The sequence below is a fragment of the Pseudophryne corroboree genome, chromosome 3 (genome assembly GCF_028390025.1).
Source record: "Pseudophryne corroboree isolate aPseCor3 chromosome 3, aPseCor3.hap2, whole genome shotgun sequence".
NCBI lineage: Eukaryota > Metazoa > Chordata > Amphibia > Anura > Myobatrachidae > Pseudophryne > Pseudophryne corroboree.
In genome coordinates this window covers 97,300,637-97,324,429 of record NC_086446.1, presented here as the reverse complement: position 1 = coordinate 97,324,429, position 23,793 = coordinate 97,300,637, and the positions used below count along the sequence as shown (strand labels likewise).

Genomic DNA, 23,793 nt, shown 5'->3' with positions numbered 1-23,793 from the left:
TTCTAACTGAGGTCTGGAGGAGGGGCATAGAGGGAGGAGCCAGTGCACACCAGATAGTACTAAATCTTTCTTTAGAGTGCCCAGTCTCCTGCGGAGCCTGTCTATTCCCCATGGTCCTTACGGAGTACCCAGCATCCACTAGGACGTTAGAGAAAATACCCAACAAAAAACAGGACACACACACCGTGACAGTAAAACTTTATTACATACATGCACACCTACATACACACATACTTACCTATGTTCACACATGGCTCGGTCCACTTCTCCATGTAGAATCCACAGGGTACCTGTGAAAAAAATGATACTCACATAATGCAGTGTAGCTTGGCTATCAGCCCCCCATCCGCCGCCCTTGGATGGGGGGGGGACAGCCTCGGGCTTCAACCCTGGCCCTTGGGTGGCTGGAGGGGAGGGACCCCTTGATTTAAGGGGTCCCCAGTCCTCCAGGGTACCCCCGGCCAGGGGTGACTAGTTAGTGATTTAATGCCAGGGCCGCAGGGACCTATATAAAAGTGTCCCCCGGCTGTAGCATTATCTCTCTGACTAGTGGAGCCCAGTGCTGGTCAAAAAATACGGAGGACCGCTACGCTTTTTGTCCCCCGTATTTTTTGCACCAGGACCAGGCGGAGAGCCCGGTGCTGGTTGTTTAAATATGGGGGAACCCCTGTAAATTTTTCCCCATATTTTTACAACAAGGACCGGCTCAAAAAGCCCGAGGCTGGTTATGCTTAAGAGGGGGGACCCCACGCATTTTTTTTGTGTGAATTTTAACACTTTCTCACCCCTTCCCACTGATAAACATGCACGGATCTCACGGATCCGTGCATGCCTATCAGAACACGGTAAAAAAAAGCAGGTCTATTTTAAAACTGCTTTTTTTTACGAATTGTATTTTTTCACGGCAGTGTTTGGCTATTGCCGGCAGTGTTTGTGATTTAGAATTTTTAGTAAATTACCGAGTTGTATAAAATAACAGGCGTATTTGACCGATGGTGTATTAATTCGTAATTTTTTTCTTTGATTTCCAAAAAAATACGAATGCCCTCATCACTGCCGAGATTTTAGTTTAGTAAATTCCAGAGATGACACTTTGAAGAAAAAACATCAAATCAGTCAAAATCGGGAGCTTAGTAAATATACCCCGTGGACTGTTATACGCAGGTCTCCTCAACACAACCCCGCCGTGGAATTGTGACATTTACAAGTGGTCTCTGCAATGTAGGAGAAACAGTGACAGTATCACAGTTATAAAGGTTAAATATTCCTAACAAATTCATGGGATCTGGTCAGGATCCCGGCAGCTGAAATACCTACGCTGCTCGGAATGCCGACACCGGCATCCCGAATGAGTGACTGCCAGGCACCGGAGAGGTAAGTCACGGGAAGTGTGTGTATGTTAGGCTTAGGCTGAGGGGAGGAATTGGGGGGGAGGGAGTATTAGATCTAGGCACTACCGGGGAGGGTTAGATTCAGGCTGCGGTAAGGGAGAGTTAGGGTTAGGGAGGGAGGGTTGGTATACTTGTTGGGATTCTAACCATTGAGAATCCCGGCATTTCAGCCCCAATCCCAAATTCACATATATCCAGATGGTCCTTGTCAGATGTAGTCATGAATTCAAAAGTGTCTCATTTGCAAATTATATTTATAAAGAGTCTATCCTATGAGTATCTCCTCAGCTCAGACTATTTGCTGCCAATAAATGGCAACCATAGATACAGATAACTCCGTATCAGGAACTTTCCCAGAGGATGAGAGAGCTGCCTTGGGTTTAGATGCTTCTTTCGTGTTCCCTGTCCAGAAATAGCGCATCCCACCTATAGGCAGACACTAAATGCGAGTCTGATGGGAAGGGGGGCATGCTTCCACATAAAATAATAGAAAACCCAAAACCTTCATGCCACTGAGGAAGTCTGATCACTACACATAATTCACCACTGGGAGACCCTGTAGAGGAGATGGAAAACGAGGCTCAGGAGGAAGCTCCATCCGAGACATACTGTACTAGTGTGTTTTCTGTAAGCACGGTTGGTGGGGGAGTCGTGTATTCTAGTTACAGAAGTGTTACCTGCAGGCACTGCAGAGCGGCAGTGTGAGCCAGAAAAAGCACTGCACTGTCGTGTAGGTTCAATATACATGGATATTTTGCTAAATAATTTCTTTCAAAAAACCTTAATAAACAGAACAGATCAAAAAGCAAATAATTATTATGCTGTCCCGAGACACGGACAATCCCATTGAATTACTACAACCAGTACAACCAACCTATTTTGGTGCCTCTATGAACCTCCTCTTCCATCGCCACCGACTGCTGGGGGCTCTTTTTACAGGGTTCAACAACTTCCGCAATCACTGGCACAATCTCAGATCTCTTTGCACTCCATCCTGTATGTAAGATAGGACACTGATTACATCTGTATACGGAGGTCACATTTTTCATTATTACTGGTAAAGAGGACGTTGGTTGCTTGGAGCAAAAACAAACAAACTTTTTTCTTTTTTTTTTAAACCCCATGTAATATTTGATTTTACAAACTTAAAACACCAGTAAGAACCATAGCAATTTACAGCTGTTCCTTTAACTTTCGCCATGCAAGGTTTCAGCACAATATGATTCAGAGATGTTCTCGCTGTTGAGCGACTATCTTCCATCTGTGCGTGTGTGTAAGTCACACTGCCTTAGAAATGCCACTCGCAGTGAGGATATATTAGCAAAGTGATTCACAGTCAGGGACCATTTGAGGGAGGTAATGGGGAATAACGTAAAAAATGCAGGTGTTTTTGGGGCGTGTCACAGCCTGCATTTGCGAATCCATAGACTATATAAAAAGGACTCTGACGCCTCAGTACATGCGGCCATTCTGCATGACCAGTAGGTTACCAGAAGGCTAATTATCGAGGGATATGCGACCCGCACGGCTGATTTGTATGTAACTACTTGGATCTGTGAAGCCGCCAGTGGGAGTCTCAATAGAAATCCTAGCTTCTGCGACATTTACAATGGCCCCAATGATACAATATCAGCAGATGTCAATTATGGCAAAAAGCTTTTGAGATGTACAATTTCAGTTTTCCACTGTCGTGGCACCGATGACGGACACTCTGCATGCAGTGTCCACTGCAACCAATCGGCTGCTACCTATCATCTTAGTACTAGTACTTGAAAAATGTTGCCCTGAACAACTTCTATAACCTTTCCACTCTTTTCACTTGTTGATACATCTCCTCCAAAGATTTTGTTTGTAATTAAATTACCCCCTACTAGATCTGTGGCCTTAGGTCACAACTGCGTGATTGTGGGTATAGAGCCGCTAGAGTCAAAGCAGCTGGTTTTGCCTTCAAACGGATTGCTGCTTAAAAATAGGATTTGAATTGACTTAGGAACAGGCAAGGCTGGCGACACATAGGCCAACTAGCAATGGACTGCTTTGAAGCAGGACAACCCTTTTTCTGTGCATCATAGAGCACGAACAAGGAATCCGTCTTTCTGATCCGAGCCGTTCGCCTGACATAGACCTTCAGGGCATCTAATGTCTCCGGAGGAGCAGAAGTGCCAGAACTTGACGGAACCACAATAGGTTGATTCAAGTGGAACGCAGAGACCACCTTCGGCAGGAACTGCTGTCTAGTCCAGAGCTCTGCTCTATCCTCGTAAAAGACCAAGTATGGACTTTTAGATGATAAGGCTCCCAATTCTGAGACATGCCTAGCAGCAGCCAGAGCCAGTCACATCACCGTCTTCAACGTGAGGTACTTTTCTTCTACCGTCGTCAGAGGTTCAAACCAGGAGGACTGTAGAAAATCCAACACCACATTCTGCACAGATTGGTCCTGCATAACGAAAGTCTGGGACTTGGGTGACTCGGACAGTAGAACAGTGGAGGAGCAAGTGGTTAGACCTGCTCCCCCTACAGCGGAGTTCAATTAGAGAACTCAATAAGTACAAAGTTAATGAACAAAACAAGAAAAATGTACACAATGCCCTGGATGAAAAGAGGGAGAACTACTACTATAAGCACTATAATAAAAACTGATTGGATGAATGGTATAGAGAGCAGTAGCCATGTGATAGTCTGAATTTAGTGGCACTTCTGCACCAGCACCCCCTATACTGCAAGTGTAGTAGTCCCTCTAGAGGCGTTTTACCTTTACTACATCTTCGATAATATAGTGTTATCACTCACTTGTGATCCTATCTGTATGAATGTCATCTTCCATACAGTCTTGCTCATCCCAGTCAGACATTTCATCTTCACTCTCGTCTTCATCCCCAGAGGATTCAACTTCGATTGTCAAATCAGCAAGATCTTCACACTACAGAAGGGGAAGGGGAAATGGGATTAAAGAATTCCACACAAAACTAAAAATAAGGCTTTGGGGGTTATTAAGATAAAATACAAAAACTTATTTTGCCTCATGTGCTGTATTATTACAACTCTGCAGGTCCAGCCAAAAGATTCAACTATCTAGCAGTACTCTCTTACACCCCCCCAAACCCTCCCCCCCACACACACACACATTACCAAACGCCCTTGTAAAGCACAAAGAAATATGCTGGCACTATATACAGAATAATAATAAAAATTAAAACCAAATTTATATTTTGAAATGTTAAATTAACCTTACATAGCATTCATTCTAGCACCCTGCCCTTTCCAAAACAACCTCTATCCTGCATGGGGTGTAGCTTCTAGCACAATCTGGTCTGTATCTCAGTGCTGAGAGATACAGACCAAACTGTGCTAGAAGCACCAAAGCAGAGAGCAAGACCCCAGGCAGAAAAGAGGAACTGCATGGGTTTTTAAATTAGCAGGGTGCTAGAATGGACACTTACATATTATGGGAACGCCCGATTCCACCTACCCGATTGTCCTGTGTTAAGCGGTGACCTTCCTCTGTACTATGCTGAGCAGTAGAAGGGTGACTGGGACATCTCTCGGGTCTCTTACTCGATCCATCTGTAGGAGACGCACAGAGACTGAATACAATGTTCATATAGGCTTTATTAGAGACCTCAACATTGTAATCATTATTAATAGCATTTATTTATGATTCTGCAGTGCCATATACAGCCAATTTAATTTCCCTGGCAGCCATCTTGCCATTCCCAAGCTGCAGTCACAGAACACAAACAGAACCAGAAACAACACTGCTTTAAGCGCCTAAATTCAGTAGAGTGCCAAATGTAGTGACACCCAAGCGCTGCCGAAAAGCACTGTGTGTGTGCCTTTAAATATATCAAACAGTTAAAAGAAAAAAAGTACGGCTGAGCATAGGGCATTACAAATAGACCATGCATAAGGAGAGCTGACAAAATTATAATATATAAAATAATTATTTATTTGTGATAATACACTAATAATAAATAAACATGTATACAATACATCAATAAAAAGATATCTATACTCTGAAACACCGTAAGTATTTTATATAAACAGTTTCCACACAATAAAATATATTTTCATGTATATGAAATTAACTGTGGCTGGTATTTGGTTATAATGTATCTCTCCAGAGATTTCCCTCTATGTGAGCAGTAGAGGAAGCTTCAAACTTTGGGGGTCATTCCGACCTGATCGCTCGCTGCAGTTTGTTGCAGCACAGTGATCGGGTCGGACCTGCGCGTGCGCATGGCAGTCCCTGGGCAGGAGGGCGGCTGAACGGCAGCGTTAAGCTGCCATTTAGTAGGCGCAGTCCGGCCAATGCATGCGTGGCCAGGCCGTTGGGGGGGTGTTGCGCGGAGGCTGTATGACGTCTTCCGCAGCCACTGCGGCCAGCGGCAGCGACACACAACTCCCGGCCAGCCGCAGGAGCTGCGCTGGCCGGGAGTTACTCCACAGATACAAAGGCAACGCCTCTGTGCGATGCTTTTGTATTTGTGCGGGGGGGGGGGGGGGGGCACTGACATGTGGGGCGGACAAGCCCTATTGCTGGGCGTCCCCCCGCATGTCTGGAAACATGATCGTAGCTGTGCTAAATTTAGCACAGCTACGATCAACTCGGAATGACCCCCTTTGTGTGAGTGCAGCGGCAGCGTGCACTTACCACTGATGAATAATAAGAGTCCCGGCAATAAGTTTGTGTGACAATTGGTGTGTGTGTAATGTTACCTCTCCTGTGGGCTGGTGCCACCGAGCGTCCTCGGTGGAGTCATCTGAAATGCCCACTGGTTATGATGATAAAGGAGAGGGATAAGGCACAGGTGCGCTGACAAGGGCTGCTACTTGCAGTGGGAGGCATCCTCAGATGGAATACGGGGAGCGTTCCTGTACTCTCCCGTGGGCTGGTAGAAATCCTTAGTAGTGCCCACCTTTGGTAGATGGAGGGGAGAGATGCTGTCCGATGGCGCTAGTCAGAGCCGCCGCTGGTAGCCACTGATAACGGGAAATGTCCTCTGGTGAGAGACGGGGAGCTTCCCCGTGGGTGATGGTAGCCGTTATTAGTGGGAGGGGGCTCTATGCAATAGCGCTAGTTGGAGCCGCTGCTGATAGTGGGAGAAGTCCTCTAGTGAGGGGCGGGGAGCGTCCCCGTAGGTGAACAAATGCCGGTGAGGTAGATTCGGTGATCAGAGTATAAAAAGGGGAGGAGCCTAATGTGACTTTCTCAAAGGAATACCTCCTCTAGAACGTTTTTCAATATTTATAGCGGCTATAAGCATGCAGCCAGGTGAGGCTCATTCATAATAAATAAAAAATAAAATAAAAAAAAAGTCAGATCTCGACAGCTTTACGTATATGGTGTATTTAACAGTTTTAAATTATCTATAGAATTCGGTCCTGAGGCATATGTGAATGAATATAATATAATATAAACTGTGTATAAAAAAGAGGAACTAACAAATAATATATATATATATATATATATATATATATATATAAATAAAAATAAAGCAGATATGAAAACTACGAACAGCTGAAGCACAAGTAACAGAGGAAACAGATGATCGCACAGGTTTACTAATGCTCCGTAATATGGAACATATGATCTACCTGATTCAAATCTTAGATGGGCATTAAAGAACAAAATAAATATATATGTTTTTGGAATTATTTATATGAATTACTTTTAATCCACTATTCCACCTATAGATTCTATGGATTGGGAGATAATTTTACGTTTACCATGGAAAATAGCCTGGTTTTACCATAAGACCAGAACCGGTCACGGACATATTAAAATAAATTAAAATGATTAAAAGGACCTAAAGTAGATATCTTAGGGATTCGATTACATAAAAAACAAGAATTTAAATTTAGATGTGATAAAGGAGCCATAGAGCCAAGAAACAGATCCCCACACACGAAATCTAGCATATGTTCTTATGTGAAAATAATCACACAAGGACTGATCACATATGACAATTGAAAAAGAGCATTAGAATAATGATTTATATAATTTTGAAAGTATGGATATTTAAATGTATAAAAAAGTAGCATAATTAAATGAAACGAATTGTGAGTTGATATAGAAAAATAAGAGAAGGGAAAGAGGAAAAGGGACAAAAATAAAGAAAAGAGGCGGGGGTAGAGATGTTTGCTATGCCAACGTGGAAGGTTATATGAATTAATCGTCTAATGTTAGAGGTCAAATTCTATTGTCTCATTGAGTCCCTCGGGAACGAGGGTTCTCAATTTGTGATTCCAATAGTTTTCCCTTTGGCAAAGTTTTCTGTATTTGTCGCCCCCCCCCCCCCACCCCCTCGGAGTAGATGAAATAGTTTCAATGCCTATGAGATGAACATCTCGTGGATCTTTATGATGAAATTCTACAAAGTGTCTGGAGACACTATGAAGGAGATAGCCCTTAAGAATATTGCGCCTGTGCTCCAGAAAACGAATTGTAAATTTGCGTGTTGTGCGCCCCACGTAAATAAATTTGCAGCTACAGACTAACATGTATATAACAAAAACACTATTGCAATTGATAAAGGAGTTGATCGTGAATTGTGTATTATCTGTCGAGAAAAAATATTTCGTTTTATTCTGCATATATGAACATGTTAGGCAGTGGTTGGAACCGCACTTAAAACCTCCTCTTGTTTTGGTTAGCCACTGTGAGGAATTAAGGGAAGTGCTTGATTATCCCGGGATTCTTCTAACTACAAAGAAACTGGGGGCAAGGTAATGTTTTAGATTAGTAGAACGTTTAAAAATGACTGTAGGTTTATCACCAATTTGTGTTTTGAGGATGTGATCAGTGAGCAATATAGGAAAATTCTAAAAGGTCTTTCCTATCTAGCTGATCGACTCGTGCACGAGGTGATTGGATCAGATCTAAAGGATAACCTTTATCACATAGTGATTGAGATAATTCATCCGCTTGCACCGTATAATTATGACATTCACTACAATTGCGCCTGAGGCGTCGTAGTTGACCATACGGAATGTTTCTAATCCAAGGCTTATGATGTGATCTATCATAATGCAAAAGAATTGTATTTATCTACCTCTTTTCTGAAAGTTTTGGTCGAGATGGCCACATCTATTATAGTGAGTGAGACATTGAGGAAAGAGATGGAAGACCTCTCTAACGTGCTGGTGAATTGTAAATTAAATTCATTATTGTTAAGATGTGAAGTCTGAAAAAAGATTGATATCTCCATCGAAAATAACGAAAAGGTCATCTATATAACAGCCATAGTAGACAAGGTCCGCGTCCAAGCTCCGCCCCACACATGTGCGTCCTCGAACACTCCCATGTATAGGTTGGCGAAGCTGGGCGCGAACCTCGTCCCCATGGCCGTACCCAGGGTTTGTAAAAAAATAAGAATTTACTTACCGATAATTCTATTTCTCGGAGTCCGTAGTGGATGCTGGGGTTCCTGAAAGGACCATGGGGAATAGCGGCTCCGCAGGAGACAGGGCACAAAAAGTAAAGCTTTTCCAGATCAGGTGGTGTGCACTGGCTCCTCCCCCTATGACCCTCCTCCAGACTCCAGTTAGGTACTGTGCCCGGACGAGCGTACACAATAAGGGAGGATTTTGAATCCCGGGTAAGACTCATACCAGCCACACCAATCACACCGTACAACTTGTGATCTAAACCCAGTTAACAGTATGATAACAGAAGAGCCTCTGAAAGATGGCTCCCTAAACAATAACCCGAATTAGTTAACAATAACTATGTACAAGTATTGCAGATAATCCGCACTTGGGATGGGCGCCCAGCATCCACTACGGACTCCGAGAAATAGAATTATCGGTAAGTAAATTCTTATTTTCTCTATCGTCCTAGTGGATGCTGGGGTTCCTGAAAGGACCATGGGGATTATACCAAAGCTCCCAAACGGGCGGGAGAGTGCGGATGACTCTGCAGCACCGAATGAGAGAACTCCAGGTCCTCCTTTGCCAGGGTATCAAATTTGTAGAATTTTACAAACGTGTTCTCCCCTGACCACGTAGCTGCTCGGCAGAGTTGTAATGCCGAGACCCCTCGGGCAGCCGCCCAAGATGAGCCCACCTTCCTTGTGGAATGGGCCTTAACAGATTTAGGCTGTGGCAGGCCTGCCATAGAATGTGCAAGTTGAATTGTGCTACAAATCCAACGAGCAATCGACTGCTTAGAAGCAGGCGCACCCAACTTGTTGGGTGCATACAGTATAAACAGCGAGTCAGATTTTCTGACTCCAGCCGTCCTTGAAATGTATATTTTTAAAGCTCTGACAACGTCCAACAACTTGGAGTCCTCCAAGTCGCTTGTAGCCGCAGGCACTACAATAGGCTGGTTCAGGTGAAACGCTGATACCACCTTAGGGAGAAAATGCGGACGCGTCCGCAGCTCTGCCCTATCCGAATGGAAAATTAAATAAGGGCTTTTATAAGATAAAGCCGCCAGTTCAGATACTCTCCTGGCGGACGCCAGGGCCAGTAACATAGTCACTTTCCATGTGAGATATTTCAAATCCACATTTTTTAGTGGTTCAAACCAATGGGATTTGAGGAAATCTAAAACTACATTTAGATCCCACGGTGCCACCGGAGGCACCACAGGAGGCTGTATATGCAGTACTCCTTTGACAAAAGTCTGGACCTCAGGAACTGAGGCCAATTCTTTTTGGAAGAATATTGACAGGGCCGAAATTTGAACCTTAATAGATCCCAATTTGAGACCCATAGACAATCCTGATTGCAGGAAATGTAGGAAACGACCCAGTTGAAATTCCTCCGTCGGAGCACTCCGATCCTCGCACCACGCAACATATTTCCGCCAAATGCGGTGATAATGCTTCGCGGTGACTTCCTTTCTTGCCTTAATCAAGGTAGGAATGACTTCTTCTGGAATGCCTTTTCCTTTTAGGATCTGGCGTTCAACCGCCATGCCGTCAAACGCAGCCGCGGTAAGTCTTGGAATAGACACGGTCCCTGCTGAAGCAGGTCCTGTCTTAGAGGTAGAGGCCACGGATCGTCCGTGACCATCTCTTGAAGTTCCGGGTACCAAGACCTTCTTGGCCAATCCGGAGCCACTAGTATCGTTCTTACTCCGCTTTGCCGTATGATTCTCAATACCTTTGGTATGAGAGGCAGAGGAGGAAACACATACACCGACTGGTACACCCAAGGTGTTACCAGCGCGTCCACAGCTATTGCCTGCGGATCTCTTGACCTGGCGCAATACCTGTCCAGTTTTTTGTTGAGGCGAGACGCCATCATGTCCACCATTGGTCTTTCCCAACGGTTTATTAGCATGTGGAAAACTTCTGGATGAAGTCCCCACTCTCCCGGGTGAAGATCGTGTCTGCTGAGGAAGTCTGCTTCCCAGTTGTCCACTCCCGGGATGAACACTGCTGACAGTGCTATCACGTGATTCTCCGCCCAGCGAAGGATCCTGGCAGCTTCTGCCATTGCACTCCTGCTTCTTGTGCCGCCCTGTCTGTTTACATGGGCGACTGCCGTGATGTTGTCCGACTGGATCAACACCGGTCTTCCTTGAAGCAGAGGTTCCGCCTGGCTTAGAGCATTGTAGATTGCTCTTAGTTCCAGAATGTTTATGTGAAGAGACTTTTCCAGGCTCGACCACACTCCCTGGAAGTTTCTTCCTTGTGTGACTGCTCCCCAGCTTCTCAGGCTGGCGTCCGTGGTCACCAGGATCCAATCCTGTATGCCGAATCTGCGGCCCTCCAATAGATGAGCCCTCTGCAACCACCACAGAAGAGATACCCTTGTCCTTGGAGACAGGGTTATCCGCAGGTGCATCTGAAGATGCGTGCATTGATGTACAGACACCTTTTCTGGTTTTAGGAGATTCCTGACCAGGTCGGATAACTCCTTGGCTTTTTCCTCGGGAAGAAAAACCTTTTTCTGAACCGTGTCCAGAATCATCCCTAGGAACAGCAGACGAGTTGTCGGCATTAATTTGGATTTTGGAATATTCAGAATCCATCCGTGCTGCTTTAGCACCTCTTGAGATATTGCTAATCCCATCTCTAGCTGTTCTCTGGACCTTGCCCTTATTAGGAGATCGTCCAAGTATGGGATAATTAATACGCCTTTTCTTCGAAGAAGAATCATCATCTCGGCCATTACCTTTGTAAAGACCCGAGGTGCCGTGGACAAACCAAACGGCAGCGTCTGAAACTGATAGTGACAGTTTTGTACAACGAAACTGAGGTACCCCTGGTGTGAGGGGTAAATTGGAACGTGGAGATACGCATCCTTGATGTCCAAGGATACCATAAAGTCCCCTTCTTCCAGGTTCGCTATCACTGCTCTGAGTGACTCCATCTTGAACTTGAACTTCTTTATGTACAGGTTCAAGGACTTCAGATTTAGAATAGGCCTTACCGAGCCATCCGGCTTCGGTACCACAAATAGAGTGGAATAATACCCCTTCCCTTGTTGTAGAAGAGGTACCTTGACTATCACCTGCTGAGAGTACAGCTTGTGAATGGCTTCCAAAACCGTCTCCCTTTCGGAAGGGGACGTTGGTAAAGCAGACTTCAGGAAACGGCGAGGTGGATCTGTCTCTAATTCCAACCTGTACCCCTGAGATATTATCTGCAGGATCCAGGGATCTACCTGCGAGTGAGCCCACTGCGCGCTGTAATTTTTGAGACGACCTCCCACCGTCCCCGAGTCCGCTTGAGAAGCCCCAGCGTCATGCTGAGGCTTTTGTAGAAGCCGGGGAGGGCTTCTGTTCCTGGGAAGGAGCTGCCTGTTGCTGTTTCTTCCCTCGACCTCTGCCTCGTGGCAGATATGAATAGCCCTTTGCTCTCTTATTTTTAAAGGAACGAAAAGGCTGCGGTTGAAAAGTCGGTGCCTTTTTCTGTCGGGGAGTGACTTGAGGTAGAAAGGTGGATTTCCCGGCTGTAGCCGTGGCCACCAAATCTGATAGACCGACTCCAAATAACTCCTCCCCTTTATACGGCAAAACTTCCATATGCCGTTTTGAATCCGCATCGCCTGTCCACTGTCGCGTCCATAAAGCTCTTCTGGCCGAAATGGACATAGCACTTACCCGTGATGCCAGTGTGCAGATATCCCTCTGTGCATCACGCATATAAAGAAATGCATCCTTTATTTGTTCTAACGACAGTAAAATATTGTCCCTGTCCAGGGTATCAATATTTTCAATCAGGGACTCTGACCAAACTACCCCAGCACTGCACATCCAGGCAGTCGCTATAGCTGGTCGTAGTATAACACCTTCATGTGTGTATATACTTTTTGGGATATTTTCCATCCTCCTATCTGATGGATCTTTAAGTGCGGCCGTCTCAGGAGAAGGTAACGCCACTTGTTTTGATAAGCGTGTTAGCGCCTTGTCCACCCTAGGAGGTGTTTCCCAGCGCTCCCTAACCTCTGGCGGGAAAGGGTATAATGCCAATAATTTCTTTGAAATTATCAGCTTTTTATCAGGGGCAACCCACGCTTCATCACACACGTCATTTAATTCTTCTGATTCAGGAAAAACTATAGGTAGTTTTTTCACACCCCACATAATACCCTGTTTAGTGGTACCTGTAGTATCAGCTAAATGTAACGCCTCCTTCATTGCCAAAATCATATAACGTGTGGCCCTACTGGAAAATACGGTTGATTCGTTACCACTGGAATCAGTGCCTGTGTCTGGGTCTGTGTCGACCGACTGAGGCAAAGGGCGTTTTACAGCCCCTGACGGTGTTTGAGGCGCCTGGACAGGCACTAATTGATTGTCCGGCCGCCTCATGTCGTCAAACGACTGCTTTAGCGTGTTGACACTATCCCGTAATTCCATAAATAAAGGCATCCATTCTGGTGTCGACCCCCTAGGAGGTGACATCCCCATATTTGGCAATTGCTCCGCCTCCACACCAATATCGTCCTCATACATGTCGACACACACGTACCGACACACAGCAGACACACAGGGAATGCTCTAAACGAAGACAGGACCCACTAGCCCTTTGGGGAGACAGAGGGAGAGTCTGCCAGCACACACCAAAAAGCGCTATATATGACAGGGATAGCCTTATAATAAGTGCTCCCTTATAGCTGCTTTATATATATCAAGATATTGCCATTAAATTTGCCCCCCCTCTCTGTTTTACCCTGTTTCTGTAGTGCAGTGCAGGGGAGAGACCTGGGAGCCGTCCTGACCAGCGGAGCTGTGAGAGGAAATGGCGCCGTGTGCTGAGGAGATAGGCCCCGCCCCTTTTCCGGCGGGCTCGTCTCCCGCTATTTTGTGAATACAGGCAGGGGTTAAATATCTCCATATAGCCTCTGGGGGCTATATGTGAGGTATTTTTAGCCTTTATATAGGTTTACATTTGCCTCCCAGGGCGCCCCCCCCCAGCGCCCTGCACCCTCAGTGACTGCGTGTGAAGTGTGCTGAGAGGAAAATGGCGCACAGCTGCAGTGCTGTGCGCTACCTTTAGAAGACTGCAGGAGTCTTCAGCCGCCGATTCTGGACCTCTTCTTACTTCAGCATCTGCAAGGGGGCCGGCGGCGCGGCTCCGGTGACCATCCAGGCTGTACCTGTGATCGTCCCTCTGGAGCTGATGTCCAGTAGCCAAGAAGCCAATCCATCCTGCATGCAGGTGAGTTCACTTCTTCTCCCCTCTGTCCCTCGTTGCAGTGATCCTGTTGCCAGCAGGAATCACTGTAAAATAAAAAAGCTAAACTTTCTCTAAGCAGCTCTTTATGAGAGCCACCTAGAATTGCACCCTTCTCGGCCGGGCACAAAAATCTAACTGGAGTCTGGAGGAGGGTCATAGGGGGAGGAGCCAGTGCACACCACCTGATCTGGAAAAGCTTTACTTTTTGTGCCCTGTCTCCTGCGGAGCCGCTATTCCCCATGGTCCTTTCAGGAACCCCAGCATCCACTAGGACGATAGAGAAAAATTGGTGATTGAATAGAAAATAATTATGTGACAAAATGAATCTGATGGAAGCCAAAATGAATTCTTGTAAATCCTTAGATAAAGTATCAGATTTAGAAAGGTACTGAGCAACAGTGGCAACACCTTTATTATGCGGGATGTTCGGATATAACGCCTGCACATCACAGGTCATAAAAAAATATGAATCCATCGATCTTATCTTGCGATGGAATTTAGAAAAGCTGTGGTCTTTAATATGTGAAGGAAGAGTGGAAGCTAAAGGCTGTAAAAAATAATCTACAAAATGTGATAAATTAGACGTGAGGGACCCAACACCAGAAATTATAGGTCTACCCGGGGGTGCAGTGAGTGATTTGTGAATTTTGAGTAGGTGGTAATAGGTCGGAGTGATAGGGTAAGTGGGTATAAGATATTTCATTTCTTCCCTCGATATCGTGCCCCCCTTAAAAGCACTATCAACAAGTCTAGTAAGGGACTTGTGAAAGTCACTGGAGGGGTCAGTTGATAATAAAGTATAATGTATTTATATCACTTAGTTGTCTATAAGCCTTGGATAGATAATCATCTGTATCTTGTATTACAATTCCCCCTCCCTTGTCAGCCGGCTTGATGACAAGGGAGGGGTTACCGATAAGTTTACTTAGAGAAAGATTTTCTCTTACTGTTAAATTGTGTTTGTACTTAAATTTATGTTCTTTTTCACACAAAGTGTTGAATTCCTCCAAGATTTTTTTTATAGAAAATATCTATTGGTGGACTTCTATGGTGCAGAGGAAAGAATTGTGATCTATTTTAAAACCGTGAGCAACGATCAGTTGTCCTTGCTACAGTATAAATAGGAATAGTATCCGCCGAAGGGTTACTCTCCAAGAATAATGATTCTAACATGTTTATGCCACTCTTGTCTCCATCGTTTTGCCAGACTAGTTTTTTAGAGGCAAAGTATCTCTTCCGTGCTAAAGTACGTATATATCTATTAATTTCAACAAAAAGATTGAAGAATTCAGGGGGTTTTGAGGAGGCAAATTTGAGACCTTTATTTAATAATTTTACATCATCTTTTTCCAGTTGGACGGAGGACAAATTATGAATGTTATTTTTTATGATCTCAAATCTTGCTTTTTTCCTCTGCACCCGGCGTCCTCCTCTGTGTCCTCTATGCTGTTTTCCCTTCCCCTTTTTGGGGTGTCTATTCGGAGAGTTTCGTACAGATTCTGTGTATGATGATAAGGTGGCGGGGTTCTGTGTCTCCTCTGGCCCTTCTCTAAAAAACCTGAAGTGGCTAACTTAGTTGTTGAATGTGGAACTGGAATTTTTGGGTCTCACTGACATATCCTCATGGAAGATTCGACCCTACTGAGGAGAGTGTTCTGGTCTTATGGTAAAACCAGGCTATTTTCCATGGTAAATGTAAAATTATCTCCTAGTCCATAGAATCTATAGGTGGGATAATAGGATTTTAATACCTACCGGTAAATCCTTTTCTCCTAGTCCGTAGAGGATGCTGGGGTCACCATTAGAACCATGGGGTATAGACGGGATCCGCAGGAGGCATGGGCACTTTAAGACTTTGAAAGGGTGTGAACTGGCTCTTCCCTCTATGCCCCTCCTCCAGACTCCAGTTACAGGAACTGTGCCCAGGGAGACGGACATTTCGAGGAAAGGATTTATTGTTAAACTAAGGCGAGATTCATACCAGCTCACACCTCAAGCATGCCGCACAACGTGGCATTCAACAGAACACAAGCCAACGGCATGAACAATTTCAGCAACAGGTTGACTATAAACGTAACACAACATGTGTGTAACCACAACTAATAACTGCAGATACAGTACGCACTGGAACGGGCGCCCAGCATCCTCTCTGGACTAAGAGAAAGGATATACCGGTAGTTATTAAAATCCTATTTTCTCATACGTCCTAGAAGATGCTGGGGTCACCATTAGAACCATGGGGTTATACCAAAGCTCTAGAATGGGCGGGAGAGTGCGGATGACTCTGCAGCACCGATTGACCAAACTTGAGGTCATCATCGGCCAAGGTATCAAACTTGTAAAATTTAGCAAAAGTGTTTGACCCTGACCAAGTAGCTACTCGGCCAAGCTGTAACGCAGAGACCCCTCGGGCAGACGCCCAAGACGAGCCCACCTTTCTAGTAGAATGGACCTTCACCGATTTCGGTAACGGCAATCCTGCCGTGGAATGAGCATGTTGAATCGTACAACAGATCAAGCATGCAATGGTCTGCTTGGAAGCAGGACACCCAATCTTGTTGGGAGCATATAGGACAAAAAGCCTCTGTTTTCCTAATCTGAGTCGTTCTGGTGACATAAATCTTCAAAGCTCTGACCACATCTAGATACTTTGACTCAGCGAAGGTGTCAGTAGCCACAGGTACCACAATCAGTTGGTTCATGTGAAAAGAGGAAACCACCTTCGGTAGAAATTCCTGACTTGTCCTCAATTCAGCTCTATCTTCATGAAAGATCAAATAAGGGCTCTTGTGAGACAAAGCCGCCAATTCAGACACCCGCCTTGCAGATGCCAAGGCCAATAGGATGACCACTTTCCAAGTGAGGAACTTCAACTCCACCTCCTGTAAAGGTTCAAACCAGTGTGATTGGAGGAATCACAACACCACATTCAGATCCCATGGTACCACTGGAGGCACAAATGGAGGTTGGATGTGCGTCTGAATTTCTGGAAGGGAGGCCAATGGTTTCTGAAAGAAAATCGATAAGGCTGAAATCTGTACCTTAATTGAGCCCAACTTTAGGCCCGCATCCACACCTGTTTGAAGAAAATGGAGAAAACGTCCTAGTTGAAATTCCCCTGGAGGAGTCTTCTTGGATTCACACCAAGAAATAGATTTTCTCCAAATACGGTGGTAATGTTTAGACGTTACTCCCTTCCTGGCCTGAATAAGTGTGGGAATGACTTCACTGGGAATACCCTTTAGGGCTAGGATTTGGCGTTCAACCGCCATGCCGTCAAACGTAGCCGCGGTAAGTCTTGATACACGCACAGCCCCTGCTGCAACAGGTCCTCGCATAGAGTAAGGGGCCAGGGATCTCCTATGAGTAATTCCTGAAGATCTGGATACCAAGCCCTCCTCGGCCAGTCTGGGACAATGAGGATTGCTTGAACCTTTGTTGTTCTAATGATCTTTAGAATCTTTGGAATGAGAGGAAGTGGAGGGAATACGTACACCGACTGAAACACCCATGGTGACACCAGTGCATCCACTGCTATTGCTTGAGGGTCCCTCGACCTGGAACAATATCTCTGGAGCTTCTTGTTGAGACGAGATGCCATCATGTCTATTTGAGGAATTCCCCACTGACTTGTCACCTCCATGAAGACCTCTTGATGGAGGACCCACTCTCCCGGATGAAGATCGTGTCTGCTGAGGAAGTCTGCTTCCCAGTTGTCCACTCCTGGAATGAATATTGCTGACAGAGCGCTTGTATGTTTTTCCGCCCAGCGGAGAACCTTTGTGGCTTCTGCCATTGCCGCTCTGTTTTTTGTCCCGCCCTGGCGGTTTATGTATGTTACTGCTGTTACATTGTCTGACTGGATCAGTACGGGCAGATTGCGAAGAAGATGTTCCGCTTGTAGAAGGCCGTTGTAAATGGCCCTTAACTCCAGAACATTTATGTGGAGACAAGTTTCTTGGCTTGACCATCTTCCTTGGAAGTTTTCTCCCTGTGTGACTGCACCCCAGCCTCGGAGACTTGCATCCGTGGTTACCAGGAACCAGTCCTGGATCCCAAACCTGCGCCCCTCTAGGAGGTGAGAGCTGTGTAGCCACCACAGGAGTGAGATTCTGGTCTTGGGAGCCAGGATTATCCTTCGTTGCATGTGTAGGTGGGATCCAGACCACTTGTCCAACAGGTCCCACTGAAAAACTCTGGCATGGAATCTGCCAAACTGAATGGCCTCGTAGGCCTCGTGCATTGATGTATTGGTTTCAGAATTTGTTTGACCAGACTCTGAAGTTCCAGAGCCTTTTCCACTGGAAGAAAAACCCTCTGTAGGTCTGTGTCCAGAATCATTCCCAAAAACGACAACCGCGTCGTCGGAATCAACTGCGATTTTGGCAAGTTTAGTAGCCAACTATGTTGTTGAAGAACTGTCAGGGATAGTGCAATGTTTTGCACCAACTGGTCTCTGGATCTCGCCTTTATCAGGAGATCGTCCAAGTACGGGATAACTGTGACTCCTCGTTTGCGAAGGAGAACCATCATTTCCGCCATCACTTTGGTGAAAATCCTCGGAGCCGTGGACAGACCGAACGGCAACGTCTGAAATTGGTAATGACAATCCTGAATTGCAAACCTCAGGTAAGCCTGATGCGGAGGATAAATGGGAACATGTAGGTAGGCATCCTTTATGTCCACTGATACCATAAAATCCCCTTCCTCCAGACTGGAGATCACTGCACGGAGAGACTCCATCTTGAATTTGAATCTTCTTAGGTAGAAATTGAGGGATTTCAGGTTTAGGATTGGTCTGACCGAGCTGTCCGGCTTCGGGACCACGAACAGGATTGAATAAAAACCTTCTCCCTGTTGTGACTGGGGAACCCTGACGATAACTTGATTTTGACACAACTTTTGTATTGCGTCGCAAACTACCTCCCTGCCCGGAAGAGAAACTGGTAAGGCTGATTTGAAAAAACGGCGAGGAGTAACATCTTGAAACTCCAGCTTGTACCCCTGGGATACTATTTGTAAAACCCATGGGTCTAGGTCCGAAAGAACCCAAAACTGACTGAAGAGTTTGAGACGTGCCCCCACCGGTGCGGACTCCCGCATAGGAGCCCCAACGTCATGCGGTGGAACTGGCAGAAGCCCGGGAGGACTTCTGCTCCTGGGAGCCTGACAAGGCTGGTGATTGTTTACCTCTTCCCCTTCCTGTAGTAGCAAGGAAGGAAGAACCTTGGCCCTTTCTGTATTTATTGGGCCGAAAGGACTGCATCTGATAGTGGTGCGTTTTCTTTTGTTGTGAAGGAACATAAGGCAAAAAGGATGACTTACCCGCGGTAGCTGTAGATACCAAATCATCAAGGCCGTCGCCAAATAAGGCCTTACCTTTATATGGTAGAGATTCCATACTTTTCTTGGAATCAGCATTCCATTGGTGAATCCACAACGCTCGCCTAGCTGAGACTGCCATGGCATTGGCCATTGATCCCAAAAGACCAATATCTCTTGCAGCTTCCTTAAGGTATGCTGCAGCGTCCTTGATATAACCCAGCGTCAAGAGGATGCTATCCCTATCTAGGGTATCTACATCAGAAGACAAGTTGTCTGCCCACTTTTCGATAGCACTACTTACCCATGCAGACGCAATGACAGGTCTGAGTAGCGTACCTGTGGTCGCATAAATGGACTTTAACGTAGTTTCTTGTTTACGATCCGCAGGATCCTTAAGGGCTCCGTATCAGGTGACGGGAGAGCCACCTTTTTAGTAGAGATGAGCGGGTTCGGTTTTACTCGGTTTTACTCGGTTCTCAAAACGGCATCTAATTGGCTCACGGAAGTCACGTGTTTTGGATAGCCAATAAGATTCGGTTTTGAGAACCGAGTAAAACCGAGTAAAACCGAATCCGCTCATCTCTACTTTTTAGACAAACGTGACAGGGCCTTGTCCACAGTGGGGGGGTGACACCCACTTTTCCCTATCCGCCGAGGGAAACGGATAAGCTACCGTAATTCTTTTGGGAATCTGAAACTTTCTGTCAGGACCTTCCCAGACTTTTTCCAAATAGCGTGTTCAGTTCATGAGAGGGAGGAAACGTTATCTCAGGTTTCTTCTCCTTATACATACAGACCCTTTTATAAGGGACAGCCGGGTCCTCAGTGATATGTAATACCTCTTTAACTGCCACAATCATGTACTGAATGCTTTTTGCCAATTTTGGATCTAATCTGGAATCGCTATAGTCGACACTGGAATCAGAGTCCGTGTCGGTAGCAGTGTCTGCCAACTGGGCCAACGTACGTTTTTGTGACCCTGAGGGGACCTGACTTTGCAATAACATATCTTCCACAGATTTCTTCCATGCCTGGGTCTGAGACTCAGACTTATTTAGCCTCTTACTAATAAGAGCCACATTAGCATTCAAGGCGTTCAACACATTTACCCAATCAGGCGTCGGCGGTGCCGACAGGGTCACCCCCGCAGCCGTTTGTGTCCCTAATACAGCCTCCTCCTGGGAAGAGCCTTCAGCCTCAGACATGTCGACACTCGTGCACCAAACACTCACAGACACACCGGGCATATAGGGGACAGACCCACAGTAAAGTTTGTCAGAGAGACACAGAGGGGATTTGCCAGCTCACAACCCAGCGCTAAATCAATGGATCTGAAATCACCATGAAATTGCCTCAGACCTATAGCGCTTTTACTATCACATATATTGCACCAATTTACATGCCTCCCACCCGTTTTGCACCCCTGGTACTTGTCAGTGCGAGGAGGACCAGCGTCTCTGCAGCTTGCGGAGAGGAAATGGCGCCGTGAGCTGTGAGGAAGAAGCCCCGCCCCCTTAATGGCGTGCTTCTGTCCCGCTTTTTCTAATATTTATACTGGCAGGGGTTAGGACAGTGCCGTGGCACTAATGTCCCCTCTTACCAGTGGAATAAGGAGGATGTATTTTGGCTGCCCATCTAAGATTTGAATCGGGTAGATCATATGTTCCATATTACGGAGCATTAGTAAACCTGTGCGATCATCTGTTTCCTCTGTTACTGGTGCTGCAGCTGTTCCTAGTTTTCATATCTGCTTTATTTATATATACTTTTTTGTTTGTTCCTCTTTTTTATATACAGTTTATATTATATTCATTCGCATATGCCTCAGGACCGAATTCTATAGATATTTAAAACTGTTAAATAAACCATATATGTAAAGCTGTGGAGATCTGACTTTTTTTTATTTGTTTATTTATTATGAATGAGCCTCACCTGGCTGCATGCTTACAGCCGCTATAAATATTGAAAAACGTTCTAGAGGAGGTATTCCCTTGAGAAAGTCACGTGATTCGTGACGAAACGCGTTTGACTCCTCCCCTTTTTATACTCTGATCACCGAATCTACCTCACCGGCATTTGTTCACCTACGGGGACGCTCCCCGCCCTGCACCAAAAGACTTTCCCGCTATCAGAGGCGGCACCAGCTAGCGTTATTGCATAGCGCCCCCTCTTGCTACTAGCGGCTACCATCACCCACGGGGAAGCTCCCCGTCTCTCACCAGAGGACATTTCCCGTTATCAGTGGCTATCGGCGGTGGCTCTGACTAGCGCCATCGGACAGCATCTCTCCCCTCCATCTGCCAAAGGTGGGCACTACTAAGGATTTCTACCAGCCCACGGGAGAGTACAGGAACGCTCCCCGTATTCCATCTGAGGACGCCTTTCACTGCAAGTAGCAGCCCCTGTCAGCGCACCTGTGCCTTATCCCTCTCCTTTATTATCATACCAGTGGGCATTTCAGATGACTCCACCGAGGACGCTCGGTGGCACCAGCCCACAGGAGAGGTAACATTACACGCACACCAATTGTCACACAAACTTATTGCCAGGACTCTTATTATTCATCAGTGTTAAGTACACGCTGCCTCTGCACTCACACAAAGTTTGACGCTTCCTCTACTGCTCACATAGAGGGAAATCTCTGGAGAGATGCATCGTAACCAAACAGTGTTACACTTTTTAAACAGTACTATCATTGTAAACTGAACTGAGATAATTTCATATACAAGAAAACATTTTATTATGTGGAAACTGTTTATATAAAATACTTACGGTGTTTCAGAGTATAGATAGCTTTTTATTTATTGATGTATTGTATACATGTTTGTTTATCTATCATTAGTGTATTATCACAATGAATAAATAATTTTTATATATTATAATTTTGTCAGCTCTCCTTATGCATGGTCTATTTGTAATGCCCCAAGCGCAGCCGTTCTTTTTTCTTTTCATAGAACACAAACAGTCTGCATTGTATTCTTCACAAGGTCTTCACTAACAACCCTGGTTAACAACAGTTCCAGGCAGGAGCAGTTGCCTAAGGACCCCCATACACCAATGGGGTGTCCAGTCCACTACCATTCCAAATAACCACCTGCAGCTGTTACGCTGCCCAGGCAGGAGAGTAGACGTGTTGTAATGACAACCCAACACTGGCAATCAACTCCTGTGACAAAGAAGGATGGGCTGACGTAAATTAACCTTGGATTAGTATGGGGGGCCGGATGCGCGAGAGCACAGATTTTATTGGTGGGGCCTATTATTTATCCAGGGGCCCCTACACACCTTCATCAGACCCCTGGCTTTGTTAAATCAAAGGAAACATATGGTGGACAGAGGAAGGGGGATTTGGGAAGACCTGGCTTTTCCAGAGCTCTAGTACCGTGACAGGTTCCCAAAGGCTTAGTATCTGTGTCAAATCTGTTCTAGGCTTCGCCGTTACTTCTTTCCTAGCCTGAAGCAATGTAGGAATGACTTCACTGGGAATACCCTTTTCGGGCTAGGATATGACGTTCAACCGCCATGACGTCAAACGCAGCAGCGGTATGTCTTGATACACGCACGGTCCTTGCTGTAACAGGTCCTCTCGTAGAGGAAAAGACCAGGGATCTTTGATGAGTAATTCTAGAAGATCTGGATAGCAAGCCCTCCTTGGCCCGTCCGAAACAATGAGGATCTCCTGAACCTTTGTTCTTCTTATGATCTTTATCCCTTCGGAAAGAGTGGAAATGGAGGGAACACATAGACCGACTAAAACACCCACGGTGTCACCAGGGCGTCCACCGCCATTGCTTGAGGGTCCCTTGACCTGGGACCATATCTCCAAAGTTTCTTGTTGAGGCGAGACGCCATCATGACTGTTAGAGGAATTCCCCAAAAGATTTGTCACTTTTGTGAAAACCACTTGATGAAGACCCCACTCTCCTGGATGGAGAACGTGTCTGCTGAGGAAGTCTGTTTCCCAGTTGTCTACACCCGGAACGAAGACCGCTAGTAGAGCGTTTACATGTCTTTCCACCCAGCGGAAAACTCTTGTGGCTTCTGCCATTGCCGCTTTGTTCTTCGTTCCGCTCTAGCGGTTTACTTACGCCACTGCTGTTAAGTTGTCCGACTGAATTAAGATGGGCAGATCGCGAAGAAGATGTTCCGCTTGTAGACGGTCATGTAAATAGCCCTTAATTCCAGAATGCTTATTGTAGACAAGCTACCCGACTTGACCTTTTTCCCTTTAAATTCTTCCCCTGGAAAGACTGCTCCCCAGCCTCGGAGACTTGTATCCATAGACACCAGGATCTAATCCTGGATCCCGAACCTTCGTACCTCTAGGAGGTGAGAACTGTGCAGCCACCATAGGAGAGATATTCTGGTCCTGGAAAAATAAGATTTTAAACCTACCGGTAAATCTTTTTCTCCTAGTCCGTAGAGGATGCTGGGGA

General features: G+C 45.7%; 1 protein-coding gene across 6 annotated transcripts in view; it reads right to left on the bottom strand.

The window, feature by feature from the left end:
• LOC135054865 (oocyte zinc finger protein XlCOF7.1-like) overlaps positions 1 to 23,793 on the bottom strand; it is a 116,134-nt gene that overhangs the window by 64,930 nt on the left and 27,411 nt on the right. For all 6 annotated transcript variants that reach the window (XM_063958271.1, XM_063958270.1, XM_063958269.1 and 3 more), the window contains 3 exons: positions 4,864 to 4,958; positions 4,185 to 4,314; positions 2,266 to 2,385 (listed from right to left, as the gene is read on the bottom strand). In XM_063958271.1, coding sequence (XP_063814341.1) covers positions 2,266 to 2,385; positions 4,185 to 4,314; positions 4,864 to 4,958 — 345 coding nt within the window. The remainder of the gene's footprint in view (positions 1 to 2,265; positions 2,386 to 4,184; positions 4,315 to 4,863; positions 4,959 to 23,793) is intronic.